At 38.1% G+C, this 22,254-nt stretch overlaps 2 protein-coding genes across 6 annotated transcripts in view; one reads left to right on the forward strand and one right to left on the reverse strand.

Annotated features, from left to right (window-relative positions):
* The window catches only part of LOC146647275 (uncharacterized), a 165,442-nt gene that overhangs the window by 113,450 nt on the left and 29,738 nt on the right, over positions 1–22,254 (forward strand). The window lies entirely within an intron of this gene.
* Positions 1,897–22,085, reverse strand: LOC146647288 (regulator of telomere elongation helicase 1-like). Its single transcript, XM_085387974.1, has 29 exons — positions 21,619–22,085; positions 20,171–20,360; positions 19,218–19,311; positions 18,633–18,714; positions 17,163–17,223; positions 16,457–16,532; positions 15,033–15,117; positions 14,801–14,866; positions 13,902–14,058; positions 13,576–13,614; positions 13,414–13,486; positions 13,147–13,244; positions 12,963–13,018; positions 12,650–12,721; positions 12,367–12,448; positions 12,046–12,178; positions 10,515–10,628; positions 9,921–9,961; positions 9,330–9,415; positions 8,454–8,531; positions 8,226–8,303; positions 6,884–7,030; positions 6,609–6,724; positions 6,302–6,425; positions 5,656–5,821; positions 5,233–5,372; positions 3,400–3,610; positions 2,197–2,334; positions 1,897–2,080 (listed from the first exon to the last, which is right to left on the reverse strand). The coding sequence occupies exons 1-29, from the start codon at positions 21,718–21,720 to the stop codon at positions 2,067–2,069; spliced, it is 2,919 nt and encodes a 972-aa protein (XP_085244100.1). The 5' UTR covers positions 21,721–22,085; the 3' UTR covers positions 1,897–2,066.

The raw sequence follows: 22,254 nt of genomic DNA on the forward strand, positions 1-22,254 counted from the left end.
GTGACTGAAACTCATTCATGCATTTGTGTCATCACGCTTAGATTACTGTAATTCCCTGTTTACTAGCTTGGATAAATCATCTCTCTCTCGCCTCCAGACAATACAAAACGCAGCAGCCAGACTACTAACTCGCTCTACCAAGCGTGTTCACATCACTCCCATCTTATATTCTTTACATTGGCTCCCAATAGAGTTTAGAATTCGCTTTAAAATTCTTGTTTAAACATACAGAGCACTAAACGGCTCCAGATTACTTATCCAAGCTTCTTTTAAAATACACTGCTGCTCGTCATCTCCGCTCACAGACTCAGAGTCTCTTAGTTGTTCCCCGTACACGACTGAAGACAAAAGGGGACAGAGCCTTTCAGTCTGTTGCACCAAGGCTGTGGAACAGTTTACCACTACCACTACGTTTGCTTGACTCTGTGGATTCTTTTAAAAAACAGTTAAAAACTCTTCTGTTCAAACAAGCCTTTTGTTGATCTACATTTTATATTTTTTACACTAATTACATTTGATCTTTTACATTGTATATAATGTCTATTGATTTTATTGTTTATTTTAATATTTGTGTACAGCGCTTTGTGAATGTCTGTCTGTGAAAAGCGCTTAATAAATAAAGTTTACTTACTTACTTACTTACTGAGCCTGCAGTTCAGAAATTTAACCATTAGATGGAGTCATTGCCAAAGCAATGTCACTTTGAATTGGAGCATCACTGGGCTGACACTCACATTACAGAGGCAGACCAAAACACACACGATTAAAATAATGTATATAAACGTGGAGAGAGATAGAGGAGAAAAAAGCAACAAACTCCACATACAACATCCAAGTTGGAAAAAGCTGGGGAGTAGTCAGTGGTATCACATGTCCCCCCAAAGTCTGTTTTCAAGCATATCTAAATAGGCTTGTGACAGGGCCATTCTGTGTCATTCTGATCAATCCTGCAGTGCTGACTCAGTTGGCAGATGTGTGGTTGTTCTCACTATGCTACTCCCACAGGCCTCCCCTCTCCTCTTCCTCCTCCTCGTTGCCATTCCCTGATGAGTTGCATCCACAGGAATCTTGATCAGAGCGCCAGGGATTGGTCTTTTGAAGCTCTCAGGGTCCCCCTGTGATTTTACTTAGTTCTTCTTTCCCTGCTCTTCCTTTGGTTAATATGTTGAGGTTTGACACATCTCCAGCCCTTCTTGTTTTTGTGCTTGAAGTAGTCCAGGGAGGCACAGAGTCCTCGTGGAAACTTTTGATGTCCATCTCAGAGTGATGACATTGTACAAAGCTTTCCTTTCGTCTTGTTTTCTATAGGGTCATGCTGCTTATGCACAATGCAACCACCAAAAGGCAGCACTTGGCTGGATCTATATAAATTGCTAGAAAAACAGCAATACATGCTTCATGTTGTAAGTTGACAGTCCATGTTGATGCTGAATAGTGGCCTTAATGTGTAGATTATATAATTACTTAACTGAAATGTCCACTACAGGTTTATGTAGTTAGAGTTGGCAATCTTTCTTACAGAACATTTACTATGACTGATGTTAGTAGTCCTGTGTTTGTCCGTTATATGTCGTATGTAGCACCAGGGTCTCAGAGGAACGCTGTCTCACTTCACTCTGTACTGTAACACTATACATGGTTGAAATTAAAATAAAAGCCACTTGAATTGCCTTGTTACCTGAGATTACAGTTTACAGTTAAGCAACATATTCATTTGTAATTTATGGACCTTTTTTTTTATACAGTAGTGATCATGTTTTGAATGTTGATTCCAAGACAGCTTTTGTCTGTTTGGCTTTTTGTAATTTTAATTGTCTTTCCAATTTGCCAGAACACTTCTCCACAATCACTGTCCACATATACATACATACGTTCATAAGAACACAACTCTGAAGCCAAGCTGAGGTACGGGAGTCACTGAATGGCTGGTTTATTTTATTGAACGTTGAAAACATTTTTGTAAAGTTGTCCTCAAATGACAAGTCATCTTCTCTGCTGGAATAGGAGACATCCTGGAAGAGGTGATACGCCAGTCTGACATCTTCCACCCAAATGTCATCTCCAAACTACTTGGACTTGTCTGTGAGTAGATACACCACAAACTATAATATGACATCCACAGCAGGCATTTAACTAAAATTTAACTTGATCTGTTCGCACAAGAGCACTAAGTAAATATCAGATAATGTTTCTTACCGTTCTGCAGCATTACTGTATTCTTCCTATCCTTGGACAGAGTGTGATCAGGTTTGTATCCACAGCCCTGCCTTGCCATCTTCTGGCAATTTTCATCAAACCTCTTTTTGTGGTGTGGGCGAACAAAGTGGTAGAGGCCTGTGACACAAGGCAGCAATAGCAATCAACTACAAACTGTTTTAGCAATATTCCACTAACACACTGTTATATTGGTGCGAAATTATGACTTTGACATTGTTATTAGTATTGTGTAAATGTCTGATAATGAATACAGGTATATTCAGTTTTTTAAAAGTAACATTGGTTGAGGGGTTCCTAAGCTATTGTGAAAAACTGGGCAAACTACAAAGAACGCAATGATCCTATCCACAGTACATAGTTTCATTACGTATACATATTATGGTAGAGAAATCAATTTAAGAAAAGACTGGAAATTCATATTGACCAACTATGATCTGCACTGTATCCAAACATGCCAGTTCATCCAAGTTGAGGTGGGCAAGCCATGGTCAACATGTATGAAGGCTGAAATTAAATATGGTGATGTCGATGGGACAATTTAGGAAATCACTGACTGCAAGAGATTTTTACCCAGTTATTAAAAACAATCCATGTTAACAATTATCCTGGTTTGTAGTGCCGACGTGGGAAATTTTTCTATTTTGTTTTACTATTGTGATAGGTATGAATGTGCAATTACAATAAAGAGTTCTCTCTCTATCTTGAATTAAAGCTCATTTCATCTTTACCATTTGGACAAAACACAACTTTTACAATTTTGTACTGTGCATGACCAAGTTGAAAATCAAAATCCCTGCTTGTTTCAATAAGTCAATGCATTCTGCACATATTTCAACTATTTTGCTGGCGTGAGATTTTAAATAAACAAATTAATATTAAAAAAATAATAATTTAAAATATTTCATTCAATTCGAAAGAGTTGAAAAAAAGATAATGACTTTAATGGATTTGTAAATAAGTGAATTGGTTAGACACATTTTACCTAGAGAGTAATATGAACTACTCGTAAATCTAGAAAACGTGTTCCGAGTTCAGACCTGTGCAAAGCAGGTATACTTCATAGATGTAGGTGAGAGAGCGTACTCTCATGCCTCCAGTGAGTATATTGTCATTCTTAAAGTCTCAGTGTTAACCAAGTGAGGTATTTTTGCAGCTATTAATTTATGACAGCAGAAGATTTACCATGTAGGAGATTCTGAGTATTAGTGTCTTTGCCTAAAAATGCGGTTTCAGTCAGCAGGTGATTCAGGTCATCAGTCTTTTCGTAGGTGTGCAGCGCCCGTATGATGCGGTGACAGCAGACCTCACTCAGGGACTTCTTCATGTCCGCCAGGAATGTCTTAGCCCTGCTGGGTTTACGTTCTTGAGACAAATCCTCAGGGACACCCAGCTTCTTCAATGACATTAGAAGAAACAAAATCTGAGCAGCATAAACTTTTTTACCACTATTTTACAAGTACAGAAATCAATCAAAAACTAAGTATACTTCCAGCTCTCAAGACTGTCTTCCACGTGCTTACATCTCTCACTACAATTCACAATGTTGTCTGAGAACATCACAGTCCATGGAGACTACTGCCTGACCTCATCTGTCAACCATTAGTACTGCAAACAAAAGTGGCCCAGATCAGATCCCCATCTGTCATTCCTACTGCACACCTACTCATGTATCTGGCTCTTACTCTGACTTATTTCTGCAGTACCATATTTCCTTTCTTGGCATGCTACCATGTGAGGTCCAAAAAGACACAATGCGAATACTTCTGACCTTCTCTATATACCAGATTAGGCTTAACATTATGAACCCTAACAGCTGAAGTGAAGAAGATTGATTCTCTCTTCATCATGGTACCTGTCTTGGTTTATATTAATTTCCAGTTTGCAATGGTCAGTATCTATCAAAAGTGGTTCAAGAAAGAAAGTGTGTGAACCAGCGACAGGGTCATGGGTGGCCAAGGCTCACTAATGAGTAAAAACTGGCCTATGTGTACTAATCAAAAAAAGCGACTGTGGCTAAAACTGCTAAAAAAGTCTTGGTTGATTCTGATAGAAAGCTGTCAGAATACAGAGTGGATCACATATAAGTATGGGGCTACATAGCTTCAGACCAGTCAGGGTGATCATGCTAAGCCCTGTCCACTGCCAATAATAGGTAATTAGAATTGAATTATTTTTTTGGGTCATATTAATGACCCTCTCAAATGCCTTTTTGTGTGGCATGGTGCAGCTAGAGAACCATAAACAGATGCAGCATGTGAGCACACTTTCAATGGAGCCACAGTAGAAGATGATCATTACTTGGATGTTACTTTGAGATGTAAATTTTGCATAAACATTGTTGCAGATCATGCACACCCTTTCATGGAAATAGTATTCCATGATGGCTAAGCAAGATAATGTAAAATACGTTCAAAAATGTTTTGAGGAACACAACTCTGGCTGCAAACATATTGGTGCCAGATAACCCAGACGACCTTCAGAGGTCTTTTGGACTGTTTCGGAAAGTAAGGACAACCAACACAATATTAGGAAAATGGTTATAACGTTATACCATACTGGCATACTTCTCTGTTAACACTCAATGCAAAAAACAAATCTAGTTTTCGTGCCTTAGCATACCTGAAACAGATTGGTATATATGCACCAAGAATATATATCTTCCTTAGCTGCTGGTATATCTCATCTACTTTATCCTGCTGTAGTTACTATAGTTCTGCACATCCTAAATAACTGTACCAATATCCTTCTTCTCTGAGCGATACTCTCACTTTCCAAGACTATGTTAAACAATCTGGTTAAATTTTCACTGCTCTCCCTCCTATACATCTCCATACCTCCACAGGTATGTCATTTGTACCAACTGCCTTTCCAATTTTCATCCTCTTCAAAATCTATAGTAATCCCCCCTCACACATACACACAGACACACACACACAATTACTCACACACTTTGTCTGTTACTCATGATGTGAATTAGTACTTCTTACACTGTGACAATGTCAGAAAATGATCTACCTTTTGCTCTCGCATGTCCTCTTCAATGGTATTGCTGGCTTGCTCCAAAGCATCCAGCAAGTTGAGTGGTCTCCTGTTATTGTGCAGCACCTCATACTGATTAAGGAAATTGGCCATGTCATTGGCTCCATTCTTCTCATCTGATCACAAAAAAATAATCAAGGACTCACATTGGGGCAGCTGTACATTTTAAAACTAATATTTGCATTTCTGTAGGTTTCGGTTTAACTGGCTTTTAGTCACTTCAATTTATACCATTTATTATTGAACTCATTGTTTCTAATGTAGTTTTTCTCCATTTAAACTCAATGAATTGTAAAGACATTCTAGTGAAATATATCTGGTATAGCAAAAGCACACCTTGATCTTTAATATGCTAAAACGAAACATAGCAAAACATCAAACCACATCCATTGTACTAACTGAGTCTCCTCCTCTTCAAGCTGGGAAGGTATGTGTCCAACACCTTGGCCTTCTGGGTGTGAGAAGTTTGCAAGTAGCGGCGAGAAGTGGAACTGGAGGACTGAGTGTCTCGTGAACACTCAGTCTCGTGGTTGTGTGCTGGAGCCTTCTTCCCAACCACAGGCCTCTTAAATGTTTAATGCACACACTGTCAGTAGAAGCTGACCAACTGACCTGCAAACAACTTTCATAAAAGCGTCTACACATTTTACTGCACATGCAATGATATGATATGTTAGCCGATATTTATTATTAAAAGAATCCGACAACAAAGGTTGGCATGGTGTTACAAAAACCCATAACTCTAACTTTATTATAAAAAAACTGGCAGAAAAAACTAGAAATCAAAGTTCATTAAAAGTATATTTTGGCGAGATAAATAGTGCCATAGACATTAATGAAAATACTCAAGGTAAATATTCACATTTTTAACTACTCTGGATTTTTTTTGTTTTAAATCACAACTCAAGTTTCCTATCTTTTCAGAGCTTAAAAAACCTACCCACAAATCTGGATTACCAACAGTACTATTAGCTGGTTCCTTAACAAAACTGAATAATGAAAGAATTTGCAGCATTGTATGAACTGTGCAGGTGCGACTACCCACCATTTTTTGTGCAGTCCTGAAGAACTGAGAGACATCACGGACGACCTTGCCAAAGGTGTCATAGAGGCGCACATAAGACCTCACCCATGATGGAAGCATGGCCCGGGTATCAGCATTTTTAAATCTGTTGGGAAACTTTTCATTTTAGTTTAAGAATACTTTTTTACATTTTCAATTAATAAGGTGAACTAAGCACTTAATTGAGAATTTTTTAAATGTGAAGCTTCGGAGACACTGTCTGGTATAGTGGAGAATGTTCCCTCTTGTATGATGTTACTTAATTAAGTAAACGTGGTCTATATCTGACCTCTGATCACACAAGAAGATCGCTCCATAGTCTTCCTTGTGACGAATCACTCTACCAATGGCCTGATTCACAGCTCTGAAAGCCTGCTGTCTGTACCAGTCTTGCCCTGATAAGTACTGTTCACACACACACACACACACACACACACACACACACACACACACACACACACACACACACACACACACACACACACACAGAAATCCAACTACCGTTATACGACCAAGCAATCCTTTAGTGTACCTCAATAGTTAATTTTGTTGATTTTCTTTCACCTTTTGTCCTACAGAATTCTTTTGATTCATCTCATCCAAAAATTGCATTTTCAGGACAACGCGAGGGTCTTTTTTTGGAGGGAAAGGAAGGCCAGTAATGATGACACCCCGACCAAACATGTCTGCAAAATCCAGACCCTCGCTCGCCTAAGACAAGAAGATATAATTACATAGCAGCTTTGAGAGAAAGTTTTTGTGTAACCCTACATTAAAATGAAAGAGAATCCTAACTCCATATCTACGTTTTCTTAAATGTTTATCCAATTAGTCACAGCCATCATAGAAAAAGAGGTAGGTTGCAAAATGGAAAAACAGCATAAAACGGTTAACAAAGAGAGATATTCATGTCACAAAAATGAACAGTCATTCCCAAAACATTGTATGGTAATACACTTGTAAACAAAAGAAAAAAAATTGCCTGATGTTGACACAAGAGGACAAGGGTACCAAAGATATGACATGTCCTTTGAATATCATATACAATTGTGATCAGAAGTTTATGAACACTCATCATGGGTATGAATGTCATGATTATTTTGGGCTTCTAATGATTTCTTTCAACTGCTCTTTTTCCAGGTTGAAATGGTTTTACAGCATTCATCTATTATGACTTGAACATTATTGGATGCACTACTTTAAATTAATTGAGATTTTATATTAATCGCACAGGGTCAAAGGCATATAAATAAACTCAAATATCAACAGACATCCACTTAAATCTTTCATAAGGTCTTTGTCTTTCAAATTGATGAGGTCAAGGCCATTAAACTCATCAGTGATTGTGATTTATTACAGCTGGAAGTTTCTCTTTGCAAGCATAAAAAGGACAAATATTCAGAACAACATGAAAGTCCAAGGAACTCAGTTTATGTAAATTGGGAAGGTCTCTTGGAACCATTCTGAACTGCAATTCCAAGATCATTAGTTCAAACAACTTCAATTAAATACAAGATATTCAAATGACTCACTACTTTACCATGCTCTGAAGGGGGGGACTCTAGGATATCAACAACTACAACATTTGCAGGTGTCCACATAGATAAGCCAAATGATTTCTGGAGAACAGTTTTTTGGACCGAGAAAAACAATGATCGAGTTGTTGTCCACAATTACAAGGTGTGTTTGGACGAGTAAAAGTGAGGGCTTAACACCTAACAACACTGCACCAACTATCAAGTATGGTACAGATGGATGATTTGTACGAACATTCATGATCATGATGATTGTATGTAAACTTCTGATCACAACTGTATACCCACACTATACAGCAAAAGTTGGAGCTGAAACATGACAACAGAAAACATTGTAGGACTTTTGCAGAGTCCATGGACAGCCTCCTCACCTTCCCTCGACACACACCAAAGAAGGCTCCTCCTTTGGATCGGGGATCATTGACTTTGGTGTAATAACCATCAATGACCTAGGAATAGACAGAAAGAAGCTCAATTTCTTTCAAATCTTTAGATTTTTATAACTATAAAAAGCTTAGGATATTTCTTCAGATGTGAAATGTTTAAAGAGGGGTTCACAGCCGAGTGATAAGACACCTAAAATATAAATAAATACTAACTTCATTAAAGGTGCCCTTCTCTGTAGGTTCAACAAACATGGGCTTTAACTTCTCAATGCGGTTTGCATGTCCAGTAGCCTGGTGATAACACATATACACACGCAGGAAATTACTTTATACAGTAACATCTTAGATTGTTATAAATGATTAAATTGACTGTGGAGTACCTCACTTAAAAAGAAAGAAAGAAAGAAATGAGTTCATACTGGTTAAAAGGCTTTTTACTTTTAATTATTACATTTATATTTTGATATCTTTACATGCTATTTTTTAAAATATGCACACTGTACCCTTACGCACCCTGATGGCTCCCCGCCCCACCAGCTTATCGTTGTGGAGGGGTTTGTATGTCCCAGGTATCCCAGAGGCTAAATTGTGAGGGGGCTATTTGCCCCGTGGTAGGGTCACCCATGGCAAACTGGTCCTGGTTGAGGGGCCACACAAAGAGCGATTTAAAAGGCCCCTGGTAATAGAACGTCAAAGGAACAGTTCCTACTACCCGGGACAGGGTTACCAGGGAGAATGCTGGACAGACCACGTGAACGTAAGGGTATAGTTAGAAGTCCACAAAACTTCTCAAAGTTTTGTGGACTTTGAGAAGGGTGTCTGGCCCATTGCTCCGGGCCATTCGATCCGTATACGACTGTTGCAAAAGCTCGTCTGCATGGCCCATCATCCACTGGAAACAATAGCAGAGTTGTCTGTATATTAAATTTCCATTAAATGTATTTCTAATTTGCTAGACAATACAAAATATAATTCATGGAGAAAGAGAACACAAAACATAAACGTGACTAGAAAAGCTAAAAAACAAAAAAAAAAAAAAACCCAAACCCTTATGGTTTTCCACAGGTGATTCTGCTGAATTACACTTACCCTCCAGAATTCCAATGTTTTTTCCATTGAAGGAAAGGAAGGGAAAAATACTAAGAGTCCATGAGGAACCAGACGACTCAGGTTGGCTGAGAAAAGAACACAGGTTACAAAACTGTATCACAATCAAAACCAAGGTAACAATTAAGTTTAAAATCCAGGCATCTGTGAAAATAGAATTTATGAAATTTAACAGAGTTAAAAGTTAGCAGAGAGTTAGCTTGCTAGTTTCCACCTAAACATAGTACGCCATGTTCTGATCGAGAGATTTCTAAAAAAAAACATTACAACATACAGCCGAAGGATGGACGCTAACTTTTTTTTTTTAAAATGGGCTTGTTCAGATTGAATAGAACAAGATAAAAGCCTTAAAATGTGTTAAAAACACAACAGCCTCAATAAATGCAGAGTAGTTTGGGCCCGGAAACTGGGTTCAGGTACGTCATCACTTAATGAAAAAGATAATAAGCAATATGAAATAACCATGAAGATCAGAGCATTAAGTTAACAGTGTTGCTGATGTCAGTAAGAAAAAAAAATCTCCTTAGAAACAGCAAAACCAAACAATTTCAATACTGTATATTGTGATCTTACCAACAGTGTTGCCTAAAGATGCCATGTTTTCAGGAACAAACCTGTGACAGAAATTTAAAGTTTGAGTTTAGCAATCAAGTAAAAACTTCACAGTCAGAACCAATGTAGGTATATATTAGTTCTGTCAGCGTTCACACGTTAATCTGGCGTTAACAGGCTTAAACGCGTTAAGGCAGTCATCACAATTAACATGAAAAATATTTTAACGCACTCAATCCATCTGGAGTGCAGAATATAAAACAATATGATTGGTGGGGTGTTCTTTCTAATACTTATCTTGCAATACAAAGTGCATAGAAAAGACTGTTTTCTTGAATTAGTATTATATAAAAATTAACTAAAGTCTTACATACACATAAAAGGATTTAACTTGACTTTATAATAAATCAAAACATGAGAAAAAAATATCGTTACACAACGATAATTGATTCCAGAAGTCAGAAAAACTAGCAAATAAATGAGCAAATTATAAGTTTTGCCATGCACCTTAATTTGTATTTAGGCATATGGCAAAACATATTTCATTTCAAACAACTGCAAATTTCCAAAGTGACCTGTTAGAAAGTAATCATATGCTAAAAAAAGAATACTGACCTTCGATCAAACGCTGAACTTAAGGGCACTCCATCTGGGCCTTGTGCAATGACGCCCACAAAGATCTGGTCGCGCTCAATCACATGGCTGTTCTCCAGACATACTGGGAATTCTCTGTAAGAGGAGGAGCAGAAACTCACTGTGATCAAGTTTTAGGTTTACCCCGCTGTCCATGCAGCAAACAAAAGTTTACTAGTAATGCTACTTCATATGATACTTCATGATGAATTTCTATTCAGTGAAGGACAGAAAAATTGGAGGTTACAACATTTTCAAAAAGCATTACACTTACAGAAAACCATATATGTTAGATGTATTAGACAGAATTTTTTGAAAATGTAAAGATAAAATGCCGCAAATTCATCGGCATGTGTCATACTGACTAACTCCACTCTCAAGAATCCTGCCCATATTTACAAGCTGCTACACTCGTCACTTTAAATAACATCAAGGTCAATTGGCATTCTCTTTCGAGGATGCCAATGTTCACATTTTGGACAGAGAGGACAGATGGTTTGAAAGAGGAGTGAAAGAAGCCATCTATGTCCACTGTGAGCGACCATCTTTGAACAGAGGCGGGGTTTACGACACCAACTCTCTGCCATCTATAATCCAGTTTTGAGATCCTTCCCAGACGCCTTAACGCCCACTCACATCCTGGGCCATCTGACCTCAGGAATTCGCATGATAAGGTGGGGCCAGGTTTCACAATGAACACACCCGAAACTCTGGCTGATTGGGACCCACACCCAGTTTCCCACCTTGGCTCAGGCGACTAGAGGATCATCAGGGGGTCCTTTTGTCCCTCTGTGGGGGGAAACTCCCACTAGGTTTATATCTGGGACTCTCCACCATTTGACCTTAGAACTGAAGAAGCTTCTCGGATGAGAGGTGAAACGTCTTCAAGCAACTTAAAGAAGTCCAGACGCTTTCCTTTGCAAGCTCCTTTGACCATCAAGGTCAATTTAACTCTTTCAACTGTAACTTGTAAATTTAAATTGTTATTGATCCTTTTACTTTAGTCATAAAGTGTGTATTTGTTTCTTACTCTTCTTATATTTATTGTTAGTCATTTGCACTGCATGGAATTGGAGCCTCATCGTCTTGTCTCGCTATATACTACACTGTATATAGCAGAGATGACAATGCCTTTGGATGCTAACAAATTGTTAGAGGATTACATAGATCTGTGTATTGTCAGAATCATTCTGATTTATTCATAGACCATGTCAAACAAGTTCTCCTGGCTATAAAATGAATCATTAACTTTTATGTTGAGCATCGTTCAATTGCTAGAAAAATCAAATAATGAACAGAAGATTTAAATTATGAGATAGTGAACAGTTTCTACATCAAACAGCAGTTCACTGTAGAAAGGGTTTAATTCTTCTGTTCAATGTTCAGACTAAACAGGTATAAAGGTGATTGTTTTTTTTTTGTTGTTTTTTTTATTTTAAAGTAGTTGCTACTCAAGCTGGTGTGGGAAAAATGTAATTGTGCAGCAGGGCAGTCAGAGTGACAGCTAACTTACATTCTCATCTCAGATGTGAAAGAAGACAGGGGCGATAGGGTACCACTTGTCAGAATGATGCAGCGAATGCCTTGATTCACCAGATCTTGCATACTGAAGGCCGGAGAGAAGCACCAGTAACTCAGAATATTTCCTGCAATTTCCAGAGAAACACATCACATTTACCTGTAGTACGAATCTTTCATACACTAATAACGATTGAAACTATAACTTTTAACAGGGTTCACACTCTAGCGGAAATATATAAATGGTATTAATAAAATTCATTCTGTCAATGTGGATCCATGTAACACAACAATGCATCAGGTTGTGCACCGTTACCTTGCTTTTTTGATGAACCTGAAGCCCACATATCAACACTATGTTTTTTTGAGTGAATGCTGGTGTCCCGATGGATATGAACCTGAGCCGAACAAATGACAGAAGCTCATAATTAGTTATTTAATTTCCAAGATTTCTTTTTAAATTTAATATACCGGAACAATGGTGATAGTTGTGGCAAAGATATGCTACTTTTAGCTGGTTCCAATATGAACACGAATTGTATCCCCCCCCCAAAAAAAAAAAATAAAAAAAAAAAATTCCATTGACTTAATGAACACACCTTGAAATGAGCCGTGTTGGTTTCCATCTGGTGTAGTTTCTCCTTTTCTGACGGTTCACCACAAAATACCAGCTGAAATAACAAAACAAAGGGGAACCTTCAAACATGCCACAAGGTGATTAAATAACTACTCTTTATACAACGAAGAGTAATGAATTCTATAATTTTATTGACTGTCCTCAATCAAATCTGTTAGGCCACACAAATAATATGGGACCAATGCATATTAATTTTCACTCAAAAAGACAAAAATCCCCCCCCCCAAAAAAAGTTTAATATTGACCAAATTCTTTAATAGCCATACAAAGTGTACCTGTATGATATCAGAAAGCTTCTGGAGTCCACTAGTATTGAGAAATATTCCTGGCTCTGAGGAGAAACATGCATCAAACAGGTCATTTGTTAATTAGTTGCACTGATCGGTATAATAAAACCAGCCAATGTTACAAATGATAAATGATGTGATAATGTGTCTAAGCCAAAATATGATGCCTTACGTTGTGCCAGGTATCCAATGATGTGCTCCAGAGCTTCATAGACTGCTGTCTTGCTGCTGAAGGTCAGATTAGCTTTTTCGAACACCTCATAGATGAAGCTAAGACACAACATAGAGACATGCAGTGCTTATTAGGTTTATTATAACAGTTAAGATTCAGAATCATTCTCTCAGCAGCTTTAAGTGAGAACCCGCACTACGGTTAAGGTACTAACTACAGAGACATTCTATGACCACACTTTATTTGTTCTACCATGCTGTCACCTACATTCCAGGTTTGGTAATGCCTTGATCACTTGGATCATAGGCATCAATGGCAGCTTCCAGATCCAGTAGTATCTCTGTTAAAGCAGAAAATAAGTTTTGAAAATTAACTCTTGTCACAAACCAACAGGACGACTGACTCCGCAACACTTTAATAAATACTTACGTTTGATTTTTGCAATGGTGGACAAACCTAATTTGAAACCTAAAACAAAAAAAGAAAATATTAAAAGACGTGCAGCTGACAATCCTTTACTTGCTTTACAAAACAACAAAAAATTATTACTATTAATAATTTAATAAGGCCAAGGCTAAACTAAGGCTAATAAAGTTAGTGAAGACTTAAAAGGTAGAAGTAAATCCAAACTTATACAAGTATACAAGTAGCCCAAAATGCCATGAAATTTATACATAACTATACTATATTCCATGGAAAACTCTTTTAGAAACATGTATATAACCTGAGAAATTGAGACAAGTAGGTTTTCTTACCAGAAGCGGAGGTTTCTCCATGAAAGTCTACATTCACAGAGTCTCTGTGGCTGATTTCTTTAGACTGCTCCACAAGCAGCCTGTCCACAGCATTAATGGCTGAGGCTACATCGTAGGGAGTGAGATCAAATGATGTTGATTCTTCACATGTCTTTTCCTGCAAATAAAAGAAGTAAAATTTCCCGGAGGGATTAATAAAGTTTTATCTAATCTAATATAATATAAACATTGCTACCCCAAATTGAAAGGTCTGCAAACGTTCTCTTCATGTTTGAAAATGGAATATGTATCAGCCTATAAATAATAGTGATCGCACCACATTGTGTTTTATTTATTACAAATTGTTTGTAAAGCTTAAGTAACTGGAAATTTTAATACATTTCACTTCAACTATTATGGCATGATGATGACATTAGTACTTTAGTATGCCCAAGAGTACATTTCATACAGGAGTTTGAATTTATGTTTTTTAGGTTCTTTAATTAATAAAAGAAAATATTTGTTCATGTTTAAATACTGTACACTGAGCATTTTGTGAAATTGTAGATCTACTGTAATCAATCACTTGTAATGCACAGTAATGACATGGGATTTATTAAAAAATGCATTTTTTTGTGAAGCTATGCTGTTCAATATCTGGCTTGCAAAAGGATAGTTCATTAATGTGAATTTGTGCATGTACTTGTATTTCTCTACACTAAAACAAAAGGAAAATCTGGAAGCATTTGTTTTAATATGTGCTTAGGGTTTGAGCAGCCCAGCGGTCTTTATTTAGGCTCTATGTGGCATACAAGTTAAAATGAATTTGAAAGCCTTAGTAGTGGGTCACTTCTGGTCTTCGAAGCTTTAATTTAGTTTACTTAGTGAATACATTTAACAAAGGAAAGATATAACCATACCACATTGTGAGCCTCGTCAAAGATAACCACAGCTCCATTCAGGTCGATACTGAGTGCCTTACGGCTCTGTGGAATGGAAAGACGGAGAGAGCGAGAGAGTGGCAGTTGAATATTAGGATTCATGGAAATTGGAAATGACAGTGCCAATCATAACACTAAAGTCTCTTTCAATGCTCAATTATGGTCACATATATCATCCTGAGATGTAATGAGGATGGATGACTGAGCTCACCTTTGGATCTAGCAGGTAGTTGTATGGCATAAAAATGACATCTGCTTCTTGTTTCAGTGAACGAGAGAGGTAGTAAGGACAGACTCTGTGGAAAAATGTGCAAATCCGAAATCAAATACATGAACTTCAAACAAAAACAGACCCATCCTGATAGCTGGGTCTAAGTGTAGCCAGGCCTATATAACATCTTACATCCTGCTACTGTGTGTTGGATAGTCTCCGGGGAGCCATTGCACACTCTGCAGTTTCGGTCCTGTGCGCTATGGTTGACTCCTGGCTTTATTGAAGTGGTGCTTAGGGCCTATTGTTGTGGTGCCACAATCAGAGCCTCTGTGCTGTCCTTTAAGCCAGCCTTTGCTAGTTGCCATGTCAATGGTGCGTGTGCTAGAGGGATTGTGCATGACAATTCCTTATCATGTATTTGAGTCACCCAAGCAGCTCATCTCGGGTGGCCCATCTTGCTAGTGTCTTCATGGATGCTGAGGGTTTCATCCTGAACTCACTAATCACCTTGCCTCTTTCTATTGGTTGGGGTGCTGGAGTTTGGGTGAAGATCTCTATAAACTGTGAGGACACCGTATGTCCTGATATCAGTAGCCTATATAAGGTGTCAGTGGCCATTTTATTATTTCGGCTATGGTACACCCAGGTACTTTTAGATTGTTGATTTGACCACTCTTATTTATTTTTGTTTTCGACCTCTGATGGATTTCTTTGGGTTTTTTCAGCATTATGATGTTTCTCCTTCAATTGTATTGATATGACTTTGGTCCTTGTATTGAAAGTTTTAGTGAACTGATACAAAATACAAATTCAACACTTTGATCAACTCTAGATCTTTTTTCTGCTTAATTTGTCATGAAATGATGAAAGACCAGTCCTTACCTGGCCATGAAACTGTCTATCAGTCAGTTATCCAACTACTTTTAAACTGCTAAAAATAGAGGACGATGCATTAAAAATGGCTGCAATTCCTAAACGGTTAACACCAAATATCTGTTAAGCCCCATTCATTTTGCAAGTCACTTAACCCACTCCACCCACTATAATGAAATGCCTCTATTTTGTAACATATTTATTGGGTCACCTCACTGTTCCAATCAAGAGTTCAGCTTAACTTTAAGTTGTGACCCATCTATAGATTACCTACAGGGGTTTCACACTGGCTACAGTTTTAAAGGGTTTTGCTGGACAGCGCTAAATAGCATCTTATACTGAAGTAAAGAGGATACTACTAATCAAGTGACTGATTAATAAAATACTATTTGATTCATTAGCTACTATTAAGACAATACTTTGGTGTCACACAGAGACATACCCACCTGCCAATGCTGATTATTTCTTACCAAAGTAAGAAAGTGCAGAACAGAGACTTATTAGTGAAACAGAAATTTACAAAAAAAAAGAACACATCAATTACACACCTCTGCTTGTTGCCAAATTGGACCAAATCCTCCACATCAAGGATAGAACTAACAAAGTCTCTATCAGTGCTCTTTTCTAGAAGAAAAAAAGAAGATCAAGCTTAAGATTGAGTATTTATAAGATAAATTGCTATAAATCACTGATGGAATAGAATAGAATAGATTAAACCTTTATATTCCCAGAAATTAGAAATTTGGGATGGTTACACAGCTCTTATAGCAAGACAGATATAAACACAAGTAGTCCTTTATACACAAGAAACCAAATTCATATGTGCAGATAAAAATTTACAGAGAGATGTATAAAAATGACACGTGTCAAGTTTCCTGTTTTCTATCAAATGGGGGATTTTTATATAAGTTATAGAACGGCGTCATAACAAGTTATTATAATTTGCTATCCTCGAAGTAACAAATGCATGGACCACATTCTCAACATAACAATTTTCATTCAAATTTTTACAGCCACTAAAAGCAGGCAGTAGACATTTCATTAATATCCACATTTTGGACATTCCTGGACTTCAAACTTCCTCACAGCAGTACGTGAGGCCAAGGTTGTGCGATACATAGAAAGTTATTAGTGTTGAATAATATAATATTTGAATGATATATGTAGTCTGTACAACACAAACAAAAAAGGTAAATTACATGCTTTTCTAGACTATTATGCTACACGGATATAGTCACTCTGTTAGACCATTACCTTCAAGTTTTTTGTAGTAGACACATGACCTGGTGGAAACTTTTCCTCTGCACATATGAACCTGAAAAACAAAAAAATTGATTCCACAATAAGACAAAAATCACTAACTATCTACCCATAACCCGTTACTTATCATTTTTTTTCCACCAGCTAGCTCATTGGCTCATTTTTAATAGTACACATACAGACATTAGAAAGGATAGCGTCACATATGTCTTTTATGCTTTATTCCACACACAGTTAGGTATTGCAAGTTATATGTAGACTGGCACACCCAGGCACCATAAATCACTGGAGAAGAGGAGACCCGTCTCTGACCTTTGGGACTGAGAGGGCCTGCGGGGGGAGGCCTTGGAAGGTGAATCTTCATGTGACTGTTACGTGAAAAACACGGTTGAGACACTCTTGTTGCAGATGAAATAACTATTTTTTGACATGCTGGTGAGGTCTTGTAAGATGCCCAAACCACCTCAACTGGCTCGTTTGAATGTGGAGGAGTAGCCTACTTTAAACTCTGAGAAAATTTACCCTGGATAGGTTTCCCTGTTTGACACTGAACAAGTATAACAAGTTGGTAGAGGCACTATTGGCACGCAGTAGAAAGACAACTACTAGCAAATGGCCTGAGCCCACCAAAATTAGAAAATTGTCATGATGTAATGTTGTAAATATTTAAAATGTAGAAGCAGTAGACACCTATTGCAGCATAACTAAGGGAGGATTCAGGGTCACTTGATCCAGCCCTCACTATACGCTTTAGAAAAGAGGAAGGTTTTAAGCATGATCATAGTCTCCGTCTCCTGAATCCAAACTGGAAGCTGGTTCCACAGAAGAGGGGCCTGAAAACTGAAGGCTCTGCCTCCCATTCTACTTTTAAATACTGTAGGAACAACAAGTAGGCCTGCAGGGTGAGAGCGAAGTGCTCTAATAGGGTGATATGGTACTACAAGGTCATTAAGATAAGATGGGGCCTGATTATTTAAGACCTTGTATGTGAGGAGCAGGATTTGGAATTCATGTAAAGGGGCTGGTGTGGTGGCCGTTGGTTTCATTGAGCTGCTTCCACAAAAATGAGGAATTCATCTTGCTCTCAGATATAATAAAGCTCCACCGTCTTGAACTAGAGCGGGCGATAGTAGTGCTTGTGTTCCTGAGATCTAATGCACACTGAAGGCACCACACCAACCAGAACCTGCAGCAGGTGGAGAACTGATTTTATAATGCTACTGTTGGCGGCTGACCAGAACAAGGATGAAGTTACTGTTTCAAGTGGAAGTCCAATAGAATACAGTTGGCACAACTGATTTTTGTTCTTTGTGAATGTAGTCAAACTTTAAGTAGATTTTCCTCCTTTTTTTCCAGCAGTGAGCTTGAAGAAATTCACTGTTTTGTGTTTAAAACAATTCATTAGACATAGCAGTTAAAACATCCCATTATATTTATATCTCTAATATTGCCTTTATAACTTACTTTGACGTGGTTGCTCTTCTGACACATGACGTCCTGGTTAATACACAACTGCTCTCTTGAGCCCATCACACACACCTTTGGGCTGAATCGAAAGAGACATGGGAGAACTGGTTTACCACAAATAGCCAAAAAAACCAGAACAGACAAAAGGTGCTGCACTCAGTAAGACTTCAAAATGATTATAGCTTATGTAATAACCCTTTAAAGCACCAGTAGTATTTGGTTAATTGGGACTTGTGTGTTGCTTTTTGAGATCTTTTAGCCTGTTAAACTTTGTCAGATACATTCTGTTATTAGGTTTCAGTTATCAGGCCTGAGTGTTTTTTTGTGAAACTGAACTCATTACACAACAAAACAAAATAAAAACGGTAGCTATTGTACCATTCCAGGATCAAATTCAGCTATACTAAAATGTATACTGTAAACCTGGTAATTAAAATTTGTATCTCCCTAGTATATACTAACAGTAGGGGTTTGGTGTCCTCATTACACCATGATCACAAAACCTATTAGAAATGTTGTTTTATATTGTGAATAGCTGTCATTCAGACAATCATGCATGATCAAAAAGTTAGAAATGCTTACCTGTATGAAGTGTTCTTTAACTCATTAATAACCTGTGTAAGCTGAGAATGTGTCCTCGTTGCATATATGATCTTGGGGACATCAGTGTAGTAGGCTTGACAACAATAAGAAAAGACAATTAGGGCTTTATACGTTGCTGAAAAAAATTAACTGAACACTTTTTAACATAGTATACCATCAAGTCAAACTTCTGGGATATTGGGCCTCATTTACTAACAGTGTATATGCGCAAATCTGTCTTTGAAGAAATTTGAGAATTTATGCAATGATCCAAAAGAACACAGACAATACAGTTTGAACAGATTAAACAGCTGAGCAATAAATATGCAAAAGTTGCAACATGATGTATATTCTAAACTTCTATATCAGCCTTCTGTCCAGATTGACATTTCTACAACAGCTGTTTTCCCAAAGCGAGAGACTGAGCACCTGCCACAGCTATTAGCTGTGCTACCACCTCATGGAGCCCCTGAACACCAAGCTGAGCAGCCTCCTACATCTCAACCATTCTTTGTACGATTTGAATGCATAGCTGAAACATGGGGATGACAACCCATCTTGACAGGGAATGGAAGAAGGACATCCTACCAAATATTGACTTACAACCTTGTTAGAGTAGTACAAATGCTGTCTTGAAATATGTAGAATATTTCCATGTATGTTTGGAAACATTACATGTTTGAGTGAATCGTTAAATCCTATTTTCCTAACAAAATATAAAGTGGTTTGAGTGCTCAAAAAGAGTAGAAAAGCACTATAGAAGAAGCAGTCAATTTACCATTTATCAAAATATAAAGAAATCAGTGCTAGCTCATTTTCTATTGCATAGCGATGTAAGCACACAGCATGTCTTCGTAGCTTATATCCTTTGCGTTTTTGTATATGTATCTGTTATTCTTCTTTGACAAGTAAAATTACAAATGACTCTTGATTTGCAGATGATACAAACATACATGGTTTGTCACCGTCAGCTGTCCCCCAGGAAGACATAGGTGTGTTTGGAAACATCTCCTGGCCCAGCCTCTCTGCCATCATACAGGTAGACATGGTGTCCTTGAAGTTCTCCCTCCAGGCCAGGGTGGCACACAGCAGGCACAAAGTCTTACCTGTGCCTGTTGGGCTCTCCAGAACCCCATTGACTTTCTGAAATAACCAGACAGGTAAAGATATACATCAAATAAAATAAAATAAAAAACAAACGGAGAAAACCCAAAAACACAAATTGTGATGGTAACAACATTAAAATATTAGAGACTTCCAGGTATTAGACTACGCTTTTATGAGCAAAGATTTGGCATTGTGGAGAAAGATCTCCCTTTTAGCAGAAAGAAATATCTAGCAGATCAGGTTCATAAAAGGGCAGATATCTGCACAGATCAGTTAAAAGGTAAGGTGAAAAATAAATAAATAAATAAAACAGCACAGCGTGTGTCAAGATCCATTAGGTGACAATTGTGTACAAGTTTGATCAAACTCTGACCAGCACTGTAGAAGTAGAAATTCTTGTGACTTGTGGCTGATATGTGGATATACACCTTGCAATTGCATAAACTGATCAGACCTTTGGCCAGATGTGTAGTGTGGTGAGAAGTAGAAAAAAACTATCAGAGAGAGTACACAACCACATGTTTAGTGCAAAACTGTCTCGGGAGCCTAACATAAGGATGGTTCAGGTTCAGTAAGCTTTCACTGCCAGAGCAAATATTTTATGATTGAAAAACATTGTAATCATTCATACACATGAAAAGGCAGATTTTTAAATCAGTTCTTGATTAAACATCGGGGGTATTTGAGCTGTTTGTCAGCTGTCAAGAGCCAGGGTAAACCCAAGACAAGTCAGCAGAGTGCTATTTATTGTATTACATAGAAACTGTAAAGAAATTCTAAGGACAGGTCAATGACATGAAGCCTCTTTTGTCATATGTTTTTTTCCCCATTATTATCATTATATTATGTGAAGCTACATTTTGGACAAGCAGACGTCAGACGGCTTGTCTTTCGGCAAATGGTAAGCATGGTGGCTTCATGGGGCTTTGGAGCGTGATGTCACGGGAGGGGGTGTGACTGCCGAAGTGCCATTTTAGCAGGCCAAACAAAGGGCTGAAGGAGCGAAAGCATCAGCAATGGCTCGCACTTAATGTGTTGTTGGTTGTTAAATCGCACGATCGGGAAGGGAATAAGCTGGAAAATCGGCTCTATTTTTATTCTTTCCCCACCTGGAAGCATCATGAGGGAGCTCGTATATCAGATGTTACCAAAAGAAGTCATCTAGCCTGGATAGCAGCTGTGAGACGAGCTGATACTTGCAAGAAATGTGTCAACTCCAAAGCCCAGCAGCCATGGCTACTCGGTATTGCCCCCATTTCCATCAACAGACATACACATGACAGTCGATTCTTACCTCCTGAAGACATTCGATTACTTTGTTCATGTATGCCTTCTGAGATTCATACGGAGAAAAGGGGAAATTCACTGTCACTCCCCTAAGAGTCAGCGAAGGCATCCTGTCCTCTGACGATTTGTAGAAAGCAGTTCCCAATCGCGCCCAGTTTTGTCAACGCCTACGTAAGGACGATCGCTATTGGCTGTCCAAGAAGTCGCGAGATAACTAATCCCATAATTTACTTAATTGGTCCTGCCTGAGCATTTGTAACAGACACTGTAGGAAAGAGAAATAACATTGTGGAAGACACATAAAGTGAGTTAAAAAAACAACCTAAAAGCGTTTAGAATACATTTTGCAGCGGAAGTATGGCGTCCCGCTTGCCCTTCACAATAAGAGCATTATAGCGGATTATAATGGGGGACGCTTTTATTTTGTATAACTACCGGAAGTAGTTCCTGTGTACTGACGCTAGCTGGGTAGCTAGCGCCGCGTCGCTTAAAAAGCAGCCGGGCTTGTCTTAAACTTAAGAGGCTGACACTCGCTAAACCACCCGATCGCTCGCCAAGCGACTGTTTCACACTGGACTTATTTTTCGTTAATATGGGCCGATAATTCCTTTATTCTAGTGGTATGCCGGGAGTGGTGCGGCCT

This window comes from Rhamphochromis longiceps, linkage group LG18, assembly GCF_057381845.1.
Source record: "Rhamphochromis longiceps isolate RC_006_pf linkage group LG18, R_longiceps_female_GT1.1, whole genome shotgun sequence".
In the NCBI taxonomy this organism is placed as follows: Eukaryota; Metazoa; Chordata; class Actinopteri; order Cichliformes; family Cichlidae; genus Rhamphochromis; species Rhamphochromis longiceps.